Source organism: Cololabis saira, chromosome 20 (assembly GCF_033807715.1).
Source record: "Cololabis saira isolate AMF1-May2022 chromosome 20, fColSai1.1, whole genome shotgun sequence".
Taxonomy (NCBI): Eukaryota; Metazoa; Chordata; class Actinopteri; order Beloniformes; family Belonidae; genus Cololabis; species Cololabis saira.
In genome coordinates, this window is record NC_084606.1 from 21,225,651 (window position 1) to 21,251,243 (window position 25,593).

The following is a 25,593-nucleotide window of genomic DNA, read 5'->3' on the forward strand; positions in this document are numbered from 1 at the left end:
CCCTCACAGCACGCGAAAGGTCACGACTGCCCGTGCCGTGAGGGTTGGAGAAAGAATTGGTTCACAAACATGCTGATAGTGTTTCTCAACTTAAATCTATGAAGAATGTTGGGATGCATCTGTAGTAAAGTTTCAATATGTCGTAATATCTCCATCATCAGAAGGGTCGTTTGTTGCCGTGCAAGAACTTCTGAACAAGCTCGACAAAAATAATCACTTTATTCTGTGAGTCACAAGGTACATAGTTTATCAGCAGATCATGAAAAAAAACCCATAATCATGTGCAAAGACTGCAATAATCAAAAGAGCAGCATGTGATTAAATCTTTAAAAGCAGCGTCTCATTTTGCGTAAAGAGTTGTGATCTTCATGGAAGACCAGATTCAGTCTAAAAGTTCCCAGAGCCGAAGTGAACGAAGAAGGTTCGGATCTCTTTAGGTGAGATGGTCACAACAAAATCTTTGTCTTGTCTCCCACGATACTGTTCATCCTCTGTAAGAAGAGAGAAAATTTAAACAAAACAAGCATAGTACTATAAACAAAGTACATGGCTGCTGTGCCCAACCTAAAGATACATTAGCCATAAGATTCTTAGTTCGCTTATGTTCTGTCATTTCTCACTTTTTTCTAAGTTATCTGCAGTTTTCCACTTCCACCTCTGCAGACTGGTGATATTCCAGGTTCCCGTGAGAGAACGCTCCTCCAGCAACTTCACCTCTCCTATGCCCTGCAGCACTTCCTGGAGGTGAAAACAATTTAAATAATAAAAAAAATATCATCTTTCACAAGACTATTAGCTTAATATGCAGAGATTTAGTTGTGTTTTTTTCTCTCAGTACTTTAAGGTTCATGGTGACGGGCTTGGAAAGCTCAGGGTCCTCCCCCTCCTCAAACAGATGCATGATTCTCAGCAACACACGATCAAAGTCTGGCTCTGAGTGAAGGGCTTTGCCTGCACGTATGAAACATCAACAGGAGTTAGAACCGCCTGAAAACATCAACTAACAAGATCTTTATTGTTTCTCGAGCCCGACCTGAGTGTATGTGGCTGATGTGAGCACTGTGATTAGAGCTGTAGTTCCATCCAAGGATGCTGAGGCTGAGGAGATGGAGGCTGGGTGGCAAAACAACCGGAGGCGCAGCAGAGCCACGTCTGGGCTCCTTCTCCTGCCAAGGCTTGCCTGACCATGCAAGAAAGACTGGCGGGCTTAATTTCAGTTTAGGAGGTACTGCGGTCAGTGCGTGCGCGTATAAAGACAAGAACTTACGAGGCTTATCAATGGGCATGACGACGGGTCTGTGCTGCAGCTCTATCGCCTCCCGCTGGTACAGCTTGGAGGTTGCACTTACGGATCCCAGCACCAGCCAGAGGGTGGGCCTCACCACCGAGCTGTCGTTCAGTGTCAGGTTGTACCCGAGGTTCCACAGCACGTTGTTCCAAAGACGGCGATGGAGCATGACCTGACAAAAAACAAACATGTCAGGATTAGGGGTGGGACGATACGGGTAACTCACGATTCAATACTAAGGCGATATGTGGCCCACAATAACGATATATACGATATTCGATATATTGTAAGAAATTTCATCAACGATATATGTGACTGAAAAAGAAAAAATACCCATAAAAAGGAAAACGTCTGTAGTTATGGATTTATTCAATGCCAAAACTTCCTACAATGTACAAAGACTCCAAACTGCATTCAGGACCTGTTCCAGATAAAAGAAACCCGGTATGACCTGAGGGGGAAACTCATGTTTGAGATGACGACAGTAAGAACTAATATTAAAAAGAGATGTACATCAGTTAAGGCTAGAGAAATTTGGAATAGTTGTAATAACAACCTAAAAATGTGTCGCTCTATCGTCACGTTTAAGAAATTGTTTAAAGAAAATACTGTAAATAAATATAAAACACTATAATTATAAAGTATACTATCAAAAACATTCTGGGATGTGAAACGTCAATTCTATATTTTGTCTTACTTATTTTTTTCTACTTTATGTATTGTTTGTTTCCACCGAGTAAAAGCTAATGTCTCATATTTTTGCTGATCATAAGAAAAAAGGGTCGGCACTATAAGCTACGGCTTCAGCCTACACCTTTTCGGCAAAAGAAATGTTGTTTTTTTTTCTTCCTTTTCATCTTGTTCTGTACAAGCCGAAATAAAGATTCATTCAAAAAGAAAGAGCATTTATATAGAGCCTCACTGCCTGCTAGGCTTGTAAATGTAAACACCATAAAGCTGGAAAAATTAAAGTGCATGAACATTAATAACATGTTTTATATAAACCAGGACAGTGCAATACTTTGTTTCTAATACTGAAAAGTCAGTAAGCAATTTAGTTTTGTATAGTACCTCACTGCCTCCTAGTCTTGTAAATGTAAACACTGTACAGCTGGACAAATTGAAGTGCATGAACAATAGTGCGGTGACGTAAATCCATTATATGTGTTGTAATAAAATATCGATATTTGCTGTTAGTTTATCGATTATTTATTGCGACAGAGAGCGCAACAATATATTGCAATATCAATTTTTTTTCCCACCAATAGTCAGGATCTCTTTGTACCAGAGGTGGGTTTCCCCCCCCGTTTTATACCTCCAGTTCTCCGTTGACTTGACTAGAAACCCCATGAGCTCTGTCACTGAGCAGCACCAGTCGGCCGAGGTCATCCTCAATGTAAGCTGCCCGAACCATGGGGAAGTAATTCTGCACAAAAAAGAAAAATTAGCCCACAATCTGCTACATTTTCAACAAATACATTTCCATGAATGAACCAACTCAAAAGGTCCCGTTCATCCAAGACCCCACCCTTGATAATGTGTTGTTTGTGAATTTCTTGTATGTCCTCTTCATCATCTGAAAGCCATTGTCATCCGAGTACAGGGTCCTATTGTTCATCAAGGAGGTGTGTGTCCTGAGGACAACCTCCGTGTTGACGTGGAGGGGTCCCAGCGAGTAGCTCTGCTCCAGTCTGTGACACGGCAGCCGGGTCCCCAAGCATCCCGGGACACGGGTGGTGATTGAGTAGGCGAAGTCTTTATCGGCCTCCTCTCTTGAAGAGAGAACATTTTCAGAGTAAGGGTACGGTGGGGTCTACTTGCTACCTTCAAAGTGACTCGGCTTCTCGCACGGACCTGTAGAAGTACTGCCGGATCTCAGTGACGATCCTCCCCGGGATAATCTCCATTTCCACGGCCTTATAGGCCCGCACGGCTGGACCGTTTGCACTGAAGATGTAGTTATCAGAGATGGGCCCTTTTTTCACGTCTCCGTTTGCCTCGTACTCCCAGAAATCCTGCGTCATCCTTACTTGCCTTTTATCTGGATTCCTAGAGAAGCAAAGGCATTGAAGTGAGATGCAAATGACAGAAATACTGAAATCTGACCAACAGGAAGCCGAAAGGGGCTTAAAAACTTACATATAAGTGATACTGTGCAGCAGATTGGTGTCCTGGTCAAACATGAGCCTGTGACATTCATTCAGAACAGGCAGAAGCCGCCTTCCTGTCTTAACCCAGTCCTTCACACTGCGTCTCTCAAACAAAACGCCTTTTGCCTCATAAGTGTCCACCCACTTAGACTTCCCCGAGCGCAGCGTCTCAGAGAACTTGATCAAGTATGTTCTCTCCTGAAGGCCTCCGAGTTCCACTATGACAAACAGATCGTAGGATGTGTTGGAGTTCGCCGACATCTGGATCTGCAACGGAGACACTTTGTTACACTCATCACTTGTAGACATGTGAGGAGAAACTGAGTGCAATGAGGGTTGGGGAATACGTCTACCTGTGCAGGGACAGGGCGCCCATCCTCGTCATAGACGGCCGCGCTCGCGAACGGCACAGTGATGTTGACGATGCTGGTGATGTTCCACGCTAATGGGTTGTAAATGATGACATGCTGCTCCAGATCCTGATTAACTGTTAAAATAAAAGACATTTATGACCTTTTAAATATCAGATTACTATAAGATTAATAGAAGATTTTTTTTTTCCCCCTCTTTGGAGATCAGGGGCCGGATTCAGCAATATGTTCTTAAGAACGATCTTAAGAAATGTCTTAAGATCTAAAATTAAGAAGTTCATAAGAAAGTTCTTAAGTGCAATTCCTCAATATTTTCTTAAGAACCGTCTTAAGAACTGTCATTTCTTACGAATTTCTTTTCTTTTCCTACTTAAGAACTTCTTAAAATATGTCATTGCATTGCACGCGCCAACAAACAACACATACAGTATACAGGTAGTTTGGGTCTTAACCGTCAGTCACTCACTAAACATGGAGATGGAGAAAAAGAGATGCAGGAACTTTTTAAAGGAGCTTGAGGCCGGATTGTGGCAGGATTTATGAAAAAAATCCGTATACATTTTAAGTTTTCTAGTAATAATGTCAGATGAAGCGTTCCAAACCAAAAAGAATGAGCCCTCTAGTGTATCTCTCCGTTGCCTTGAACAGGCTGTGTGCTGCAAAAAATTTGCTGTAATTCGGTCCCGAATTTCCCGCGCTGGGCTGCGGATGTGACGTCACATGACGCTGCATGTGCGTTCTCCCCGTTTTCCCATGCCGGCTTCACTGTTGGCTGCAGTACCCCCAACGGCCGTCGTGGTGAAGGGTGGCGCTAGAGAGTCTCATTTCTTAAAAGGAGCCTCAAGCTCCTTTAAGGCAGGAGCTTGAGGTTATGGTGGATGAGATTAATATGCGAAAAAAAAATACTATTAGGGAAATTAATAATAATTAACTACCACGCTAACTAACATGCTAACAAACAGTTATCAGGTTCTTTGTGTAATTAATTACAAAGTATATCCTCAAACTATGACCTACTAGTCTAAACTTGTCTCAAATGTGTTGAAAAAGGTGATTTAGAGGCTTACCTTTTCACAGAAGAAATTTTAAGACAGGTCAAGGTTGTCTTACAAGTTAAGAAAAAAGTCAAGAACAAATTTGAGAACTTTTATTTCAAGAATACCATTTATTCTTAAGTTTTTTCTTAAGAAGAAACTTAAGAAGAAAGTTGAGAAAATACTTACGAACTTTTTGGGAGAATATAACTTCTTCTCTTTTTTCTTTTTAAGACTGAATTTAAGAAAAAAAAAAATGATACTTAAGAAGATTTTTCTTCTTAAGAATGTTTTGTGAATCCGGCCCCAGAAACTCAGATTTCCCAGTTGAAATCAAATGCAACGTAACTCCCCAGATGTTAGACAGTCCTCGGTTAAAGAGGCAGCCCCGCGCCAAATTTTGCACATTTATTTGCACCTTTGTTGTGGACGCTCCCGCCCAGGACGCTGGTATCGCCGAGGTCGTGGGGTAGCAAAAAGAGCGCAGCCAGAAGCTCCTCGACTCCCATCAGTGCCTGCATCAGATTCTGCACATACATGTCTGCCACCTTGGGAGACTCGGTACCAGTGATGCCATCATGGTGCTGAACCTGGACAAAAGGGAAGGACAGTCAGGTCCATTTAAACTTGAATGAATTTGTCTCATCTCATTACTCTTCAGAGGTAGAAGTGAAGGATTTCACATAAATGACCTCGGAAACAGCCCAGCGCAGAGATCTGAGTTTGTCCAACGCCCAGTCTTTAGCTACGGGCCCGTCTGGGAAGCTGATTCGGTATCGGGTGAAAAGCGTCTCGGCTGCGTGAAGTCGGGAACTGGCTCGTCGAGCCAATCCTTTCAAAACATTCCTGGAGGCGTAAAACCCTGTCCATGCCTGGTGGGGCTCTGCAAAGCAATATGGATTTTCAAACTTCAAATTAGAAGGGAAATAACGCCGGGACGCCTCCTACTGTTCTTTTTAATGGTTCATGTTGCTTACCAGTTGAATATGGGAGAAAATCTTCACTCCCTCGGACGTCCCAGGTAAGATTAGACTGGTGGATGGCTTGGAAGTACTCGCTCAGAGTGGCATACTGGACCGTTACGCCCAGCTCTTTGCTGTTCTGGTTGATGTACTTCATTAGGGGGTCCATGTTGTTGAACTGTACTGAAGAGTTGTAAAACTGCTTGTCGCAGCCCTGAAACACAAACAAAGGGGATAAAGTAAAAAAAATCTGTCTGGTCCTGTCTGTGCATATCAAAGATCAAAGAATTTCCAAACAAGAAATAAATACATTTTACAACCTATTGCTTTGCAGCAGAGGCCTGCATGTAAAAATAAATACATATAAATGAAATAAATTAAAAAAATCAAATAAAATGAATGAATAATAATAATTAAATAAATAAATAAAATAATAATAAAGAAAGAGATGAGCGTCTGAGTTACACACCCACGGCCAGAGCACGTGTTTGGTCCTGAACCACGCAGCCCTCTGCTTGATGTTCTCCACCATGGTCTTGGCGTAGGCCTGGACCGTTTCCTTGGTGACAGGGAGACTCATGTTGGGGTAGACTCCATTTTTAGGGGGGTCCGGGAACAAAGCGACTCCGTTCCAGTAGAAGCCAGACCTGAGGGGTAAGAAAAGACCATTTTCAATGACAGCTCCCAGTTTTACTAAGAAATACCTGCATGTTTTTTTAACAGCTAAGTATACAGTGTATTTAAAAAACAACTAAAAGGAAACTTTCTGTTAACTATTTTGGTCCATTTCCAGCACATCTGCCCTCCACTTGAGCTTCAGCAGTGTGATCATAAGAGCGTAAAGATGGAGAACCTGTTGGAGAACGGCAGCTGAGACGGAGTGCAGTAGCTAAACTGGTCCATGGTGTGAGTGAAGATCTCTTGCTGGGCTTTCAGAGTGGGAGAACCGCGCCATACAAACTGTAGTTTCTATGAAAAATGAGGGAATATTTTAATAAATCATCATAATCAGGCATGCAGATGCAGTGCAGTTGTTGTCTTCGTGGTTGTGTTTGGACGGTGCTGACACCTTGTTTTTCTGCATGACGTCTTTGAGGTCGTAGTCGATGCGGGAGACGAGGTGTGCGTTAAACCCAGCCAGGGCGAACAGGACGGGCGTGGTGGCGGAGGCTCCGAAGGGATCCACGTGCCAAGAGAACTGAGGGCGCACTCCAAACGTCTCATAGAGGAAGCCGTGGCCCTCTGAGACAGCGGGGAGACGAGCCGTAGTCAGTACGCTGCAACTGAGCAGGTGAACGAGGGCAGGAGAAGCACTCCATTACCTGTCAGCTGCAAGATCTGATCCTCCAGGTCCGTTACAGCCTCGTCGTGCATCACTTGGCCTCCGATGATAAACTCCAGTCGACCGTCTTTCACAAGCTGGCGCGCCTTCAGACAGCGAGAATGAGACACTACTCATCAACACACAGCCTGGAGACACAAGCACAACTACCATACATGCAATAATTGGAGCTCCGCCAGAGCCCACGCTGAACAGCAGACTTCTCATCAATAAGACAATAATTAGACATTCTAGCTTTAGTAAATACAAATATAGTAATGGAGATAACAGAATGTGGAAGTTTACAGACGAGTCAATACTGCAATGTGATCTCATATATGTTATCTAATCCAAAATTATATATATATGACCACATATGCAAAAACATCATACAGTGACTCCTTCATATGCTGCAAAAATAAGGTTTTAGTGAGGCTTGATGGGAGATTTAATGTCCAAACTTGTGAAGATGCGTGTAAAACTACTCTTTTAATTTGGCCTCTGGAAAAACAGCGGTGATTTCACCAACTTTCTTCTTGTATATGCACTAAAACAAGCAGATTTGTATCTGTTATACGTAGGAGCTGGTCCTTAGCATATTGATTAAAACGTGTTTTTTGTACTTTGTGCTTTAGCTGAGACTCAACACTGATGTGATCAAGTGTTGAGTCGCGACTGACACCTGAATCTGTTTATTTCATGAAGTCAGCAACTGATATTTCCTTGTTTACGTCCTTGTGAGCGATTGGTAAACATCCAGGAGAATTTTGTTTTGCTGCCTCTTGCATATTTCGTTAGGGGACAGCTGCAGGTCTTAAATCTTTTCTTTTAGGCTTATTTCTGCTGATTACCGCTTTGGAAGCTGGATTCATTCAGCTACTACACATAAAATGATGTTATTCTGGGTCTGTATGCAAGCTGTGTGTAATATTGATAGATCACTGATCATGTGATTGTCATCACATGCCTGTTTCTTCTGGGAGTCTGAAGCCACAGTGTCCCACCAGAGTCGGAAGAACTCCTGCTCCACGGAGATGAACCTGCGCTCTTTGACCTTTGACAGCTCCTCAGTCACAGTGCTGTAAACATTGGCTGCATAGGCGTGCATGCTCTCCTGAGGCAAAATACAAGCATATTTAGAATAAATAAATAAAGACTGTTCGGATTAAACCCCCTACAGCACGTTTAACAACTAAATCCAGAGGTGTCAAGTAACAAAGTACAAATACTTCGTTACCTTATTTAAGTAGAAATTTTGGTTATCTATACTTCACTGGAGTAATTATTTTTCAGATGACTTTTTACTTTTACTCCTTACATTTTCACACAATTATCTGTACTTTTTACTCCTTACATTTTAAAAACAGCCTCGTTACTCTATTTCATTTCGGGCTTTAAAAAAAACTATCCAGTTAAATTGCTCCATCCGGATAGAGTGAATTTGGTTGTGGTTGTTTCAGATGTTCTTGTCCAGTTTTGTTCTTACATCCGTTCCCTCAGATTCCTGCAACTAAACTTGGATGTACATTCCAATAAAGGTTAGGATAAATGATAACATGCCTCTGAAGTTTGACTTTTTGCACCATTACAATACTTATAGGCAACTAGTCATCATATCTCCTGCTCTCTGAAACACATGTTAATGCTCAATAGTACACATATATGGTTCTTTAATATATTTGCATTATACTAAGATGCATTCATTTTCAATGGCTTTTGTCCTTAATGGCTTTTTCCCCCTTACATTACTTTTATACTTTAAGTAGTTTTGAAACCAGTACTTTTATACTTTTACTTGAGTAAAAAACTTGAGTTGATACTTCAACTTCTACAGGAGTATTTTTAAACTCTAGTATCTATACTTCTACCTGAGTAATGTGAATACTTTTGACACCTCTGGGCAAAATACAAGCATATTTAGAATAAATAAATAAAGTCTGCTCGGATTAAACCCCCTACAGCACGTTTAACAACTGAATCAAAGTCATATCACAGGAACATACCTGGATGGTGTAAACCCAGCCCACATCCATGTGACTGTGAGGAATCACAAACGTCTGGATGGGCTGGTCCTCTAACATCGCTGCACAAGCGCAACAGCAGCCGCACACAAACACGATCACGGCTAAAACCCGCATGTTGGTGGCCACAGAGAAGTCTTCCCCAAACTGTAGTGAAATCTCCCCTCTTTAAAGTCCCATAGTCGTGCTGTTGTTGTGATGCCGCATGTGACTGTGACGAGGCGGCGGTACGGAAGCCCGGGCGGAACAAAAAAGGCGTTGCAGTTAAATAACCTTTACACCGGAAACAATCTTTAAAAATACAGCGTGCGGGGTTGTTGTTTTTCTTGGAGGTGACAGTGTATATACACAGACGCAAAAGAAAGAAAGAAATGTCTAAAAACACGAGGATAGCGTTGGTATTTGGGGGTTTTGTGACGGCGGTGGCTGCTGCGTTTTACCCCATATTTGTCTACCCGCTGGCCCACAAGGACGAGTACAGTAAGTGTCTCACAAAGTTACTGATGTGTTGGCAAATGATGTAAGTCTTATGTTTGGCAGTGCTGTGCAGATACAGTCGAGCTGGGAGCTATTTTACGCGGAATAACAACGATATTGGCTTAACTTGATTAGCCAAACTTGATGTTTACAATTTTATTCAGCTCACTGGCATAAAACAGGTTAAGTTGTTAGGTTTTCCTCATGTTTTATTTATTTATTTATTTATTTATTTATTTATTTATTGTCTGCATACATATTAATGGCTAATACCTAATTGGTAAAAATCTAAAGCATATCCCTGTTACCGTTTCCTCACCTGGATCCTCTGTGCCTAGCCATGTCTACACCATGTGTCTGCGTGCGTGTCTGTGTGTGTAATTTAGGAATTTAGGTGAATTGTAGTGTGCTTTTGTCTGCGGGGAGGGGGGGGGGGCATTAATAAGTTTTATGTTTATCTGTTTTTTCTTGTTTTTTTTTCTGTTAAGCACTTTGTGTTTCATTATTTGTAGGAAAAGTGCTATATAAATAAAGTTTGATTTGATTTGATTTGATATATATGCATTTTTTATTAATATTTATATTTAGGCCTATATATATATATATATATATATATATATAATATAAGGATTTTCAACAGGTCAATTTTAAAATAATAAAAAAAGATTATCTATTGCAGTAGTTCAAACATTAAGAATGTTGTGTACACAAATTCATATAAAACTTTTAAATTAAGTGATTTTTGTCAAGATGAATTGGCACTAGCCTTAAAAAAAGTAATGTGGTGCAACCATGATTCATATTAAAATAAATTAATTTCCTTTACATCTTGACATCTTTTTTTTTTTTACGAGTTTTTAGTATTATACAAAAATGGTTATTTTAATGGTCGCGTCACATGATATTTCATAAAATGGACATCAGTCAAACTTTGTATATTATGATGGCAATCTAAATATAAATGTGTATTAATCTTATACACTACAAGACATTTTGGAAATCATGCCAGATAGTAAGTAAGTAAGTAAGTAAAGTTTATTTATATAGCACCTTTCACAGATATAAAATCACAAAGTGCTTTACATTAAAAGAAGGCACACAAATTAAAAGAGATTAAAAAGAAAAGATACCAATAGTATACATATATATAAAAACCTAGATAAAATTAACAAGGTACAGAAAACAGCACTGGGCTGGCATGTTAAAAACATAGTCGCAACGCACATTAAAAACATAGCAGATAGGGCAGAAGATTGATTTAAAAACATTTAGAGTGATTTCAAAAACAAGAGTCATGGTCGGACGGTCGCACCACATGACATTTTGACGCTTAAAACAACAACAAAATCCCAAATAACTAGTATTTTTTTGTAAAATTCAAGTGAGTCCATATGTGGGACAGGTAGGTCATATATATGGTATTTTTTTATCCATTTAAACCTTTTTTGAATTGAAAAGAAATCAGTTTTTCGGAAAATATAGGCGTCACGTCATTGACCCACCTACATACATTTTTTTAATACGGTAATTTTTTTTATCTAATAATTAAGGTTTTCCTCATGTTTTAACTTAAGTTGGTGTATTATTATTATTGTTGTTATCAATAATGTTTGTGAGCAAGCTACAAGGGTAATGAAGGTGTGGGTTGCTGCACCTGCCACCTTGTTATCACTGGGGGAGTTTAGCTGAAAGGTGTTTGCCTGCAGAAAAGAGAGGGGTGGAGGCTGGAGAAGAGAAGGAAGAGGTGAATGTATTAAATGATGCCGATCTGGACTGGATTAGTGACCCGGGTGCACCATCTTTGCTCAGATTCCTGCACATCGCCTTTTTTGGACTCCAATGATTTCACTTTGCGTGAGTTTAAAAAGCACAAATTCGAAAGATCTGCTGATAAACAAGGTGGTGTTGTGCCAGAGCGTTCAGTTAGGCTCCTTATTACTATTTCAAAAACACTCGTAAGTATTTACTGATGTACCTCAATCAGATAAAACAGAGACAAGTGATGAAGTAAGACATTTGTGGTTTTGGTGCATGCTATGAAATCATTTTATTTGAAGTCAGTTTGTGCTCAGGGGGTGGAAGGCAGTGTTTATTAGATCCCTCTGATATTCATTCATCCATTAACTTCCCTTAACCGGGTTCAGGTTGGGGTTACCGGCCTAAGCTGAGAGGCCCAGACCTCCGTCACCCAGCCACCTCCTCCAGCTCCTCTATCAGGATATAGAGGTGTTCAGTTTAGATATATGACCTCTTCCCCTTGTCCTTGGTTTGGCTTCTCCTGGATGGACAAGCCTGAAACATCACCCCGAGAGGTGACCAGAAAGAATCCTAACCTGAACCACCTCTATTGACTTCTCATGATGTAGAGAAGCAGCAGATTTTTTGATGAACTCCTTAAAGACAGCGACACGCTCTCGACAAATCAGCCATAATAAGAGTGAGTTCATTCCTGCAACAAAAGAGGGTTGAAACTACTTTTTCTCTTTTGGAAGCGTTCATTGCAACTATAGTTTGTGCCAACAACACAACTCACCTTGCTGACCCGTCACCGACAGAGAAAATACTGTCTCTGGTAAAAGAATCACGGTGTGAAACTGTTGCTTACCAGCTTGACCTTGACCACAGGAATCATCGACACTCGTTTGAACCTTAACGTGTGCTGTTCTGCTGTTTTCAGGGCATGTCCAGAAGATCAACCGGGCAGGAATCAACCAGGCGGACGTGCAGCCTGTTGGTAAGAGCCTCTTTTTTTTTTTTATTTGTAGGAGGCCAGGATTATTTAAATCATTAAAGTATGATATCTGTATGGCCCAGGCATGTAGACGCGTTACAGAAGTAGGCCAGGGGAAACCACAATACATCAGTGAAATGCTTGTTATGTAAATTACAGGGTTCTGTGTTCGAGGTCTGGACAAGTATGTGAAAAAGAAGAGAAGGGGCGGGGAAAAAAGTTCTGTATGAAGTAAAGAATTTAAAAAAGAAGGTCTTCAAATGTGGAAACGCCTTCGGCTTGCCAATATCGATGCATAACTGTGTTCATCGTCGTTTCCATAGCCACGGTGAATAAATACGGCTGCATGGACGCTGTTAAAATTACGCTTTTGATTGAAAATTACAGTGGGAACAATAATAATAATTGTATCAGTGTTTCGACCCGGGCAATTCTTTTTTTTCTGGCTGCTTTTGGACCCACGTTAAGAAATCAAATATTATGATATAGGCAACAGAACGTGTGATGTCCGCAGGTCTTAGGAGGTTAAAGCAGTGCAAGTGACTTTTTAGGTTAAAAAAACCAGTTTGAACTTAATTAAAAAACGTTCTGCTCTTTCGTTTCTGCTATCAAGACAACCGTTTCTGCTCGGTTGTTTCTTATAAGTACTGGATATCTCTAACAGATTTACAAAACCTTAAAGGTGAAAAAACAATTAAGAGGCTCAAAGTAATGAGCTTGAATATGTATGGATATGTAAAATGTGCATTTCTTTCCCCAGGCAGTTGTAAAACTAATCCTCTAATCCTGGATTTATCACAAAACTGAACTGAATTTAATAGTTTGAAGGTTGTTAAATGGATAAACTAGCAGATAAGAATATAATAACCTTATTTGAATGCAGTGCACTTCTCTCTACATGGATAATAAATTCATAAATGCTTCTCATAAATATGTCACTTCTGAACTTCCTTGATGCACTTGTGTCTTTTGGGAAGTTTATCATATAATTAAAAGTAATTTAAGCCAGATTGACACTCAGTTGATATGCCAGATATGGAAAAATCACATTTCAGATTAAAAAAAAAAAAAAAAAAACTGCTGGTAGAAGATGAAAATAGTAACAGTTTGTGTTGTAATTGTAAAATGTAGCTGCATCCAAACACATACTGACACCTTTCTTTTTTTTCTGAAGGTGTGAAGATGTGGTCTGACCCTTTTAAACCTGCAGACAAGTGATGACCTGAGACAGAATTCCCAAGCACTGACGGAAACTTGATGAATGATGAGTGTAGTGTGTGTGTGAGTGTGTGTGTGTGTGTCTGTGTGTGAGAGAGATATTCCATGAAAATGTTCATTTTGATTGCTTTTTACCCTTTTCGCCTTGAATAAAGATTGAAGGTTAAAGAACTTTATCATTGAAACGTCTTAATTTAATATTTAAAAATGCAGTGAATGTAAAACATGGAACAGGTGATGTGTTATATCAGGTTATGAACCAGGATTTCAGGGTAGCGTGTTAGTCGTCAGTCGTCCACTAGAGGGCGCAGCAGGTTTGACTGCTGTCCCAGAAGGCGCAGGGCCGAGCTTTATTATGAAAAGTACTGTATTTCTGAAAGTGTCACTCTGGTATGCACCCTGTAGGAAATTTTAATAAAATCAGAAGTGTGTTTACCCATCTCATTAACAAGAGACTCGTCTGACATTTTATTTTGATTAAATTGGTTTCGGAGTCATAAAATTCATTCAGCAGAAGAGGGACAATGTGCAGCAGTGTGCGGCATCAGGTTCCAAGATGGAAACACTAGACCCAAAGTTATTCCAAGACCCATCAGTCTGCATGATCATTTCTCTGTCACAGACGCGGGGTTTAACTGGTGCTTTGCTGGTTAGATGCCCGTAGGCTGTAAGGACGGGGCAAATCCGCAATGGACTTGTTCAAAACCCACTCGATGTGATCCAGACTCCTTTTACGAGACCACGGGTGCTGTTAAAGCACAGAATTCCAAAAGTACTTTTTTTTTTTTTTTTTCCTCTGTACTTTTGTGGTTTCTTGACATTGACCAGCATCCCCTTTCAGAGTTTGGTCTATCAAAGTCCTTTTGGAGGAAAGATGGATTAAGAAAGAACCAAAGCATGTGTTTATGGTCCTTCAGAGATGGTGCAGTTTTAAAGTTACCCTTAAATCTTTCACAGTCTTCGGTGTAGCCTGTACTTTTGGGATTTTAGGACTGTTCTCGGGGCCTGCTGCCAGCGGAGCTGACTGCACAGGCTTGCAATGGCCACTCTCCCTCACAGCCCTCCAATCAACAAGCCCCATTGTTTATGAGAGGTTGTTATTGTTGGGCAGCGTTCAGAAACAAGAGAAAACTCAAGAGCCCGGCTGCGCGGAGGCATCCAAAGTAAAGAGAGCCAGGGGTGAGGGGGTGGTTAAGGAAAAACGAAAAGCAGAAATTCCTCTCATTCCCCGCTGGTGTTTTCCAGATTCCTCAAGCGACAGCTCCGTGGCTGTGCGAGTGAAGTAAGCAACCAGAGGGGAAACCGAAGCGAACGGTGAGAGGAAGAGAAGCGCATTCTTGAGGGGACGCGTCACCTTCACACAGAGGAGAGACACTTGATCCCTGTTACTGTGCCGGCCAGTGTGCGACGGCTTGTGCTGCAGGGACCTTGCCGTTTTGTTTTTTTTCACTCCAGCTTTTCCACGAACCAGTATGTGGCAGTGACTTTTCATTTCACACTCAGATTCACTCCTCGGATCCGTGTTGCCTGAATGGGCCCTCGAGTTTATCGCAGGCTTTTTATTTCTTTTTCTTTTTTATAGTTCTGTGTTGTCTAGGACTCTTAATGGGGCTCTTGTCCCATTCAGTGGAAAATGTAGATAGACACCCATCTCTATAAAACATTCAATAGGGTCACAGCACGCTATAAACCAACATGAACTGAACAATGTCGCCTCTGCAGCACTTTTACTGGCCTGCCATTAAGCTATCACACAAATCTCTCCCAACTATTGAGGAGGTTTCGGGAAGTGAAGCTCCTCTGGTGTTCGGAGGAGTTTGTTAAGGCTAATTTGCTTAGGGTTCTCACTAATTGCCATGGGAGTAAAGGTCAGATGCCGGACCACAGGGTTGTAGAAGCAGAAGGGAGACTCTGGGAAGGCCTGAGATTGTATGTTCCTGCTAGGAATGCTCCCGCTGCATCGTGTGTGGAAAACAAACGGAGAGGCAAAAACTTCAGAAGGCTCTTTTGATGGTACTTCAAAGGCAGACAACCATGGCATTCATTTGTTTCTGTAAGTGTTACGCTTTAGGAATTTGTGTCTCCTCATTCATTTGCCCTCCATCAAAGAGAGCGCGATTTTCCCCACATTCGTAGCCTCAGACACAGTTGTTTGATTTACGGACGGATCACCGTCGCTGTGTCCCAATCAACATAGTCCAAATAAACGTCCACAATAAGAGTTTCTCAATAAGGATGCACCTGCCAACTTAAGGAAGGATTAAAGGTTGGTAAAATTATACTACAAGACATGGCCTAGCAGCAAATTACGACGAGTATTAGGGCCAAACTAAGACAAAAAAATTACGAGAATAAAGTCATAATATTACGAGAATAAAGTCGTAATATTTTGAGAATAAAGTCTTAATATTACGAGAATAAAGTCGTAATATTAAATATATTATATATATAACTTCACAAGATGCTGCTCAATATTCCTAATTTTAACACAGGGAGAAGACTGCTCTTCCTGTTAGAATTCTCATAAATTACCACTTTATTTTCATAATATTACGACTTTATTCTCATAAATTACGACTTTATTCTCGTAATATTACGACTTTATTCTCGATAATATTACGACTTTATTCTCGTAATGTTACGACTTTATTCTCGTAATGTTACGACTTTATTCTCGTAATATTGCGACTTTATTCTATTACGACTTTATTCTCGCAACATTACGACTTTATTCTGGTAAATTAACGACTTTATTATCATTATATTATGACTTTATTCTCGTAATTTCCATTTTTTTTTTGTCTTAGTTTGGCCCTAATACTCCGTCGTAGCAAATAAAAAAAGTTGTATACTTAAATTTGAGAAATAAGATAGTTGGAGCCAATGATTAAAGCAAAGGAGACACATTAATGGCAACTCAATTATCATGTGGTTGAAAAAAATGCATCATACATTTGAGGAAAGAGAAGGAAATTAGCATATTCTAATTTATAATATACAGTTTTTTTGACAGTGGATTGGTCGTTGGCGATGTTAGCCCAAATTCTGGTGAAGATAACTATGGGCATTTTATTCCCCTCATGTTTGCATTGGTTTTCTCTCAGTACCATCGCCTTATTCGGTGAACTGGTGATTCTCAGTAGCCCGCAGGAGCGAGTGTGTGCGGCTGAACAACTGCGTTTCCTCCGAGGGAGCTGGGATAGGCCCCAGCAGATCCCCGGGACACTAAAAAGGAATGTGCAGGTATAGATAATGGATGGATGGATGATAGCTAGCTGCTTCGCCAACAGCAAGTTAATTTACGTGCCGATCTAAAGAATCTACTGACACCAAGTGGGGATTTTGCAGCTTACAACCAACTTCAAACAGGTGATGCTGCAGAGATGAGAAGCAGGCCTGAAAAGATCTTTTGGAGTTTTTTGGTTTTGTTTTTTACTTAAAAATCCTCTGTCCCATCTGTATCCAAGACCCCCAAAGACCTTGTATTAAAAATTAAAATCCATCCTAGGAAATCTGAATCTATCTTGCAGGACACATTAGAAGGGGGTCTGGGGTGAAAGCTTCCCGGGACAGATTCAGGGCTTACACCATAACTCATTTGATTTTTTTTGCGGGATTAACCGCACTAAATCTCTTTGTTGTTTGATTTTCTTATCCATGCTTGTGGCAGATCTATCCATGAACTGTATATACACTCACTTATATTGGACATATCCATTATTGAATACGTTCCAGATACTTCCTTTGGCAATTAAAAATAACAAAACATTTGATGTTTTCAAGTAAAAGTGACATGCATTTGTTTGTATATAGAGCAGAAAGGTCATATTTGATCATGTTTGATTTGCATGCGGATACATGTCACATGATCTGATTTATCTGGATCAGTTTTAATGCAGATCTGAATGAAGCTACCCACCAATGATATCACTGGAGGCAGCTTTTTACTCATAGACTCAGACTTGAAGAAAAGAGGCATTAAACTGGTGGCACCAACCTTTGAATGACACAAACTAATCCTGCAAATGCTACTGCAGAAAACTCTCAAAGAAGCAGAATAAACATTTGACATGCCGAATGCACTGCTTAGCCTTGCAAAACAATGTACCAGAGCGCTCTCCGCATTCTTGGATCAGCAGGCACACGGCTGTGGAAACAGATAGTACGAGCCTGAAGCAGCGTCTAGGAACAAAAAGGCCCCGGCCAGGCTCGCAGCAGGCAGGCAAAGCGACCGACAGCGTGGTCTGGAACGGGCCATTGCCGCGTGCACGGTGCTCATGAGCGTGTGAGCATGTGTCATTCAGGGGAGAAAGCTAAGGAGCTGATGTAAGGAGCCCGGTGTCCCCCGGAGACTGAAGTGTTGTGGAATTTACTGGAACTGCAAACATTATGTGTGTCCTTTTGTGTAGCGTTCGTTTTCGCCTGAAACAGGACCACAGACGGATTATTATGGTTTGTTTTAGGTTTCATCTCCACTGCCCAGCCGTAGAGGCCTGCTGTGGTGTGACAGCATTGTGAGTGGGTGATAACGACAGATGATGCCATGGTGGTTTGTTTCCTTACCCTCTTCATTTAGGCAAAATCTCTCATTGACAAACAAGCCTGCCCAGGGATTTGGCCACCAGGCGTTATGAAAATATGCTACGCTGAATTTGTCTCATGGAATCCATTAATAGTGGTAACAAATATTAATTTAGTTATTAAGAATTACAACATTCAGAATATCAATCAGTGCAACTCTTGCTTTTGACTGACTGGCCTAAGCAATATTTGCTGCTTTACATAACCGTTGGAAACACGTTTGACAGGAATCAGATGGTGGAAACATGTCAGACGCTTCAGCTCTGACTGAAACCAGTCACTTTTGGGTTGAGCTTCCCTGCTTTTTGTGTAAATATTCATGTTCCTCAGATGATGAACCTCTGTGATCAGGTCAATATTGTTATGTCCGCATTGCATTGTTTCTTTGTTTGACCAGAGTTTGGATTCAACCAGCTTCTCTCCTAAGTTAGTTTGTTAGGTTCAAGGTAACGTGATTTAAAGTGACAGAAGTTTTTTTCCAATCTGCTGCTCACTTTTTCCAAACAGTCTCCAACTACAACCCATGGGCAAAACCTGCTGAATCCCAAGAACCTCTTGCAGATGTCTAACTAGCACTAGACACCAGAAGTTCTGTGTTCATGAGTCAGATCTGCACAAGAGGAACCTCTTTTGTTAGAAATGTGGCTTTAATGTTGCAGCTAGTTAGTTCAGACATACGCATTTCACTTCTCTTATTATCCACCTGCTTAACCTTGATAATCTGATAAAAGTCCAACTCTATCCTACACTTATCCAGAACCTGCAAAACTAATACGTGCAATCAGAGAACCGCAAAACGTTACGTGAGAGGGCGGCACAGTGGGCTAGTTGACCCCGGCAGTTCTAGTCTTACCTCAAAAGTTGATGTTTAAGTTTTGAGGGGAGAGTGGAGATGCCCGGGTCTGCAACCCCCCCCTCAGTGCTGCCTCCTCACGTGATGTTTTGCAGTTCTCGGGTTGCTCAAGAAATTACTGGTATGCCAAAGAGGAAGAAAAGGCACATTTCCACTTGTGGGAGTTCTGGGTAGATTTTTCGGGGCCGGATTGCGGGGCTTGTCTCCATTACCAGGAACGTCCCTGCTAAAGTGGCTTTCAGGAACCTTTATGGGGCAAAAAACATCCCTGTAGAGGGAGAGTTACTCAGGTTGGCCAACAAGAACCTCCAGGCGGGGGGAAGGGTCTCTGTTGTTATGGATCTGAAATCGAACGATGGAGACCAAAACAACTTTTTGAACTAGGCTGTAAATATGTTTATTACTGCTCTAAAGTTGGATATTTTAACATGGAGGTCACTTTTGAGGTCAGCATCTAGTGGCAAGTCGAGGAACTGCAACAAATCTCAGTTCCGCACGAGCCTCAACCCAGAAGTTGCTAGGTGCCTGCCGTTCTCACATCCTCCTAGGTACATTTTCTGGACCTGTAACTGCCCAAGTACTGACTTTGGGGTCTTGGGAATTGAGAAACAGTCATTTTTTACCCTTGAGGTCACCTTGGAGTGAGACAAGGACTCACTCATGGAAAAGATGTATTTTTGTTGACTATATGGAGCATTTTAAGTATGTGAGTGTGTGTTTTATCTTCCATTGGACAGTTTTTCAAAGGGAGATATACAACTGCATTTGTGTAAAAATTTGCTAAAACTTCAAAATCTACAGAAACAGGCAAAAATGATCAAACAAAGGAACTGCAGATGCTATAAAAACAGTTCATGGCTAATGGGTTCCTCTTTCTGCGCTGCAGCACCTCTGAGTGAGGTAAGAAGGAAATTTTCAAATGTGGTCAAAAGAGTGCCTACAGCCCGTCTACTGGCCGGTGTCCACATATGGATCTGTAGAGGAAATGTTTAAGCAATTAGTTGAAGTTTAAAGATGGAAAAAACAATTTAATGTTTCCTGTATTTTTTTAAATTTTCCTTTTTTTTTTTACATTGGGGAGGAAAAATTCTTCTTATGGGCTTCACTGCGCAGTCCATCTTTTCCTCTTCTAACATACTGCTCCATGTTCCATCGATTCTGTGGAAATAAGATGCCTGAAACCACATTAACACACACACACTGATGAAAACATTATTGTCACCCGTCCCAAACACAAACCATTCTGGCACCGCGGCCTGTGCGTGCACATGGCCCAGCCGTCAATCTCGCTGCGTGGCAGGTTTCCGTTTTTACTGTGCCATTATAATCTTCGACATTTCTTATGAGCTGAGGGGCGAGTGTTGATTTAGGCAGGGCTGCTGACAAGGAAGGCCAGGGCTGTAGGCAATCACGCTGTTCCCCCCAACCTCTCGGAGAGGCAGCGAGAAGAGAGCGGGAGAGAGAAAGCGATTCATAAACCGCCTTAATACTTGACACATATGCTCGTTAAAACGACTCTGCAGCCCATCAAAGCCGTTGCTTAGGTTTACAAAAGGGAGAAAAAAAAAGACTTTTTTGGTCCTCACCGGCCACTTTTCATTCATATATTCTGGCATGTTATTCTACTCTTCAGTCTGAGAGACTAAATATCAAAATAAACAGCTGAGCCCCGAGACTGCATTTACAAATTATAATGGGAACAACAGAGAAGGTACGGTATGTTATTCCACAGTCATGTAATACAATGAAGATTGATAAAAATGTGCAATGTCACGATCTAACACACTGAGTCTTGTTGTGGTTGGACTGGATCCGTTCAGCTACGTGAACCGTATCTTATTATTACATCTTTTCACACAGAGATGGTTAATTTAATAAGTTCACCTTGTGGCAGGTGCTGTTAGGAAGAAATATTTTGATAAATGTCCAGCAACGAGCAGAGCGAGCCCAATTTTGTCGAAATCCATTTTACAGAAAGCGGCGTGTGGCTCAGCAGACGAGACGTGCCCCTGTGTTTCCCCCCGTGGATTTTCATCTGGACCCTGTGGGTGACACAGAATATATGACTTGGCCTCATGCGGGAATTCTGGGAAACGCATGGAATTTTGGACGCTTTGACGGAACACAGGCTGTCTGCTTCTTGGCTCGCTCCCCGCCAGGCGGGAGGAGGCGGGGAGTCGTCTCGCTGCAGTGTGTGTTTGTATCTGTGTCCTTGCGTGTTTGCGGGCCTTAAGGACATCCTCGGGGAGCTGACCCAGAACAGTGACGAGCTTCAGAGCCGGCAGCCTTCACCGAGGGGCTGATGTTAAAAGAAATACCAGTGTTGCTCTGAGTGCTGGAGCAGATTCGGTCCAACCTGATTGTCCTGATGGTTATAAAGGCTGGTAATCAGTGTTTTTAGTCATTTTGTATCCGTCTGAAGGATTTCGAAACAACTGCGATCCAGTTCTGCGGCAGCACAGTTGAAGGGAAAGTCACTCATACAGAGTGGCCGGTGTTCAGCTTGAAGTCTCCTTTCGCTGCAACAGCCTTTTCATTTTATAGTCACGCTGACTTTTTATTTTTCACATTGGCGCTCTAGATGTCAGAGTTTCAAAGTCAGTGAAGCCACACAGAAATAGGGGACGTATGACTTGACTTAACAAAGACAAACACGTTTAGATCTCAAGGTTCGATCTGAGTTCGGCGTGATACGTTCAAATAAACCAAGTGATGGCCACAATATTAGTCGGACAATTAAAGAAAAATCAAGGGTTGGGTCCCCAATGTCGTGCTTGCATAAACATAAAGAGATTGGATCTTTTATAAATACCCTGTAGTTTGATTGAAGAATATCTTCAGGGATGTGACATGTTATTTGCAATCGCATCAGAGGCCTTTATGTGGCAGAAGGGCCTGTGTGGTCTGGTGATGCGAAGGGCTTTGTTGCTGGGATGTTGGTGCTCTCTGTAGAGTTTTCCAAGGCGAATATGCCAACAGTGACGATCCAGACAAGCATGGGCCATTTGACTTTTATGGATAAAGGAAATATTGTTGGACTTCCGTGACAGGAATGTTCTGTCCTTAAACATTATGTGAAAACAAAAGGTGGTTCCTTAAACTGATTTTATTAGATAACTTGGTGATTCTGTACAGTTCCCATTCCAGTTGATGTTCTACTAGAGTAGTCTTTGTTTAAAGAAAAAGAAAAGTAAATACACCTTAAAGTAGCACTTTCAACTGCCAATAAAAGGACCAAACAGGAGCACAAGTCTTAAAGCAATGATTAGATCTCCGTAAACCGAAGGCTTGTATCAGGTCATATAGTGGCCACCGGAGGTACGTGCGCTCCAAATCCTCTCAACACTAAGGTGGAAAACCTTCCTGGTTCCTTATTTTTCTTTTGTTCAGAAAGGAAAGAACTACACCATCTTTTTATTTAGTTATTTCAAGATTTGACATGAACTAATTCTTCAAAACTTGACGTTAACAAGTTCCTCTCCTTGACCTTCGGCACGCCCTGATAAAACTAAGACTGCAATAGAGACTCACTCCCCAAAACTTCAAGACTTCTTTCGTTCGCCTCTTAGATGACTTGTTGACGTTTGACCTGAACTTGTCTTTAAAAAGGCATTTGAGTTTTTCTTTTAAGAGAGATTGTGTGAGGTAGTTATAAGTATTAAATCTCTTCAGTTTGGAGGATCAGAAGTGGTTTGTGACATGCAAGCCAAGCTGCCTGGAGCCACGAGAAGTAAAACAACCCAGTCCTCAAAAATGTATGAGCAAACTGTATTGTCATCCATCCTAACTCCTATTCTCTTTGGTTCAAAGAATTAGCCTGATTGGATCTGGATTTCAAGGGGACAGTACCAGCAAATGCACGAGACAGTGCCTCTGGTTGTTTCCGAGGTTTTTCTTCCTGTTATTCTTTTTTATTTATGCAAAACAAAAAACTCACTTTGAGGTGCCAACCTGATCAGCGTTGAGCTTGGCTTATCCATCACAAATCCCTCCTGACCCTCTCAACTGAAGAGCGCTGCACTTGCCGTCTGCTGCAGGTAAGACACTCAAGTAAGTACTCATAAGCACCCGACATAATCTCACTTGAAAATAAATCTCTTTAAGGAATTAACACTTCCCCCCAAATTAAAGTTGTTCTTAATGACTTCAGACTCAAACGTTTGAGAATTAATTCAAATTAGTCTCCAAAGACTCACCAGTGGTAGCGTTGGGTCTTGTTTGTAAGAACAGGATTCCAGATTTAAATTACCCGTGAACGAGCTGCAGAGAACAGCTTCATAAATCTGAATTTAAGATTGTGGAAATCCTATTATTTTAACCATTTGGATTGCTTAAAGACCTTGGAAAGGATTCGCTTTCCACAACTGCTAAAGAACTTGATTATTTCCTTCATTTATTTGCCTTTACGTGCAGCAGAGAGTCAAAAATAAACCTTGGTCATGTCATGTGCACAACCCTAAACCCAACCGCAAGATTAAATAGCACCCATATGCCCTGATGTCAGTAGGAAATATGTAAAAACGATTGAGTTGCATGTTTAAACCTCATCCTCATATTTTGTCTAGAGGATATACTTCTGCTGTTTAATGCCATCCGCAGAAGAAAAGCCACCCTGAGTTGAAAGCAGAATCATATCCCACCTGAGCTACAAATGATCTCTCCCTTTGGGCTAAAGCTTACTTTGTGGTCTCCCGTTTCCCTGCACCCTGCTTCCCTCATCCATCCATCCTTCTGTTTAAGCTCCAGTCAGAGAGAGAAATAAACCACATGTTTCAGGGAGGAATCTCAAACGGGCAGCATCCCAGACCAAAGTACCTCCAGTTCTCCTGCCCCCTGGCATCACTTAGCTCTACCCTGTCATTAAGGACAAGGATGGATAATTTGTGTTGGAACACAGCCCTTATTAGAGCAGGATGGCTGGAGAGGGAGAGAGAGAGAGAGAGAGAGAGAGAGAGAGAGAGAGAGAGAGAGAGAGAGAGACGGGTGGAGGGGTAGAGCAATGATGTCATCTCAGGTCGGTGCTGGAAGTGAATCGGGACCTGTGGTGCCGGGATCGGTGTTGTCTTTGGGCTCCATTGTAGGAAAAGACGGAGTGTGCGTCTGTGTGGATGGAGATGGAGTGACAAACTAAGCAGTGTGTAATTTGGTCTACGTGTATGCATGATCTCTATCTGGTTGAGTAAATGTTGTGTGTGTGTTTTTTTGATTCATATTGCGGGTATGCAAGAGGGTGCTTGAAACTTAGAGTCTGTGTTTGGAAAGGCATGTGGTCGGAAAAGCACTGGCTGTTTTGTGTTGCAGTCGCTCTTTGTTTTAGTTTTTCTTTAGTGGGTGGATGGTTGAATGAATCATTTGGACAGAGGCTGAGGTATCGGAGTGGTTTGGCTTAAGGGGGAGAATGGGGGGGGGCAAGAGAGAGGGAAAACCTCCTTGTACTTGTGGCTTCTTTATTTCTAATGCGCTCTACTGCAGTGGTGTCTGTCTCCATCAGCTACCTACAGCATGTTGTGTGGAACATATACCACAGACGGCACAGCCTGAAAGTAATCATCCAATGCATAACGGTGCAAATGATCAGCTTTAACTTCATTTAACTTGTCTCAAAGGGCGATTCAAGTTGTTTGCTGTTTAGTTGTTATAGTTACAGCTACGGCCATTTTTTTTATTTTAGAGGCAAAACTTATACTTTTTACAACATTACAGAAACTTTTGACTGATTTTGATCAAACTCACTATGAAGACTTGTTCACAAACCAAAATGATACCATAAATTGCAAAAGTGCATGTGTCTTTGTTCAACACCCACAAACAGGTTGCTGCTACCATCTTAACCCTGTCGAGTTCTTTGCATCCTTTTGTTCTGTTTAAACAAACAAACACTCAGTATGTTTACATGCACTAACAGAGAGTCGAATTGTTGCCTTAATCCAACCGATATTGAATCTTTAAAAGCCATATATACACTTTAGCCAGGCTGTAGTCAAACTGAACTGAAGCTCTTGAGATCGAGCTTTTAGTGCCAGATAATCCGTCCTTATCCGAGTTATTCCGACATGTATGCAAAAGTGCGTGTGGCGCCACCTAGCATTGCGGAGTCGAACGCACCTCACTCAATAATCGATTGTCTTCTCGCTGGTTAGCAGTCTGCTAGTAAAGACAACAGCACAACAAAAAAATTTAAAAAATGACAAATGGCTAAACTCTGTTACATCTTAATTTACAGCTCAGAAGTAAATGCAGTGCTGAGTGCAAAGTGAGTATAAAAAGTGATGACAGAGCCGTTAGCTAAGCTGGTCACCAATCAAAACACCATGCCTTTCATTTTACATAATGTTATTGCTTTGTATAATTTCACTTTATACGGTACAAAAAAATCTCATGGATCTGAAATCTAGCTATAGAGACCAACACCTTTTTTGAACCACACCGTAAAGATGTTTGATCTCTGCTGCAGAGTTGGACATTTTAATGAGGAGGTCAATAAAGATTGAGTCACTTTTGGAGCCAGCCAGTCAAGGAACTGCAGTGTTGTGGCTCTAATGGCCTTTATTTTGAAAGTGTCTAGACAGGAAACGAGTACAGAGAG

General features: G+C 41.4%; 2 protein-coding genes across 3 annotated transcripts in view; one reads left to right on the forward strand and one right to left on the reverse strand.

Annotated features, from left to right (window-relative positions):
- Nucleotides 1-200: 200 nt before the first annotated feature.
- Nucleotides 201-9,373, reverse strand: man2b2 (mannosidase, alpha, class 2B, member 2). The gene is made up of 19 exons (XM_061710309.1): nt 9,130-9,373; nt 8,094-8,240; nt 7,128-7,233; nt 6,875-7,047; nt 6,659-6,774; nt 6,275-6,452; nt 5,821-6,019; nt 5,536-5,726; nt 5,262-5,433; nt 3,792-3,925; nt 3,428-3,705; nt 3,143-3,337; nt 2,817-3,060; nt 2,604-2,714; nt 1,268-1,460; nt 1,034-1,180; nt 839-951; nt 621-738; nt 201-491 (listed from the first exon to the last, which is right to left on the reverse strand). The coding sequence occupies exons 1-19, from the start codon at nt 9,262-9,264 to the stop codon at nt 388-390; spliced, it is 3,054 nt and encodes a 1,017-aa protein (XP_061566293.1). The 5' UTR covers nt 9,265-9,373; the 3' UTR covers nt 201-387.
- A 28-nt stretch (nt 9,374-9,401) lies between these two features.
- The window catches only part of smim20 (small integral membrane protein 20), a 118,925-nt gene continuing 102,733 nt past the window's right edge, over nt 9,402-25,593 (forward strand). The window contains exons 1-3 of one of the 2 annotated variants that reach the window (XR_009770608.1): nt 9,402-9,627; nt 12,302-12,358; nt 13,530-13,648. Coding sequence is in view for 1 of the 2 variants with exons in the window: in XM_061710310.1 (XP_061566294.1) it covers nt 9,519-9,627; nt 12,302-12,358; nt 13,530-13,573 (210 nt within the window). In the remaining variant the exon portion in view is untranslated. Of the gene's footprint in view, nt 9,628-12,301; nt 12,359-13,529; nt 14,012-25,593 lie in introns of those variants that run through there. The other variant, XM_061710310.1, reaches the window with a different exon arrangement.

What these genes read in the sequence shown, in the direction of transcription:
- man2b2 (XM_061710309.1), bottom strand. Translation starts at nt 9,264, where the DNA reads ATGCGGGTTTTAGCCGTGATCGTGTTTGTGTGCGGCTGCTGTTGCGCT. An exon ending in CGGGAGCGTCCACAACAAAG is followed by an intron (nt 3,926 to 5,261) that starts GTGCAAATAAAT and finishes TTATTTTAACAG; the next exon opens with TTAATCAGGATCTGGAGCAG. An exon ending in ATCCGGCAGTACTTCTACAG is followed by an intron (nt 3,061 to 3,142) that starts GTCCGTGCGAGA and finishes TCTCTCTTCAAG; the next exon opens with AGAGGAGGCCGATAAAGACT.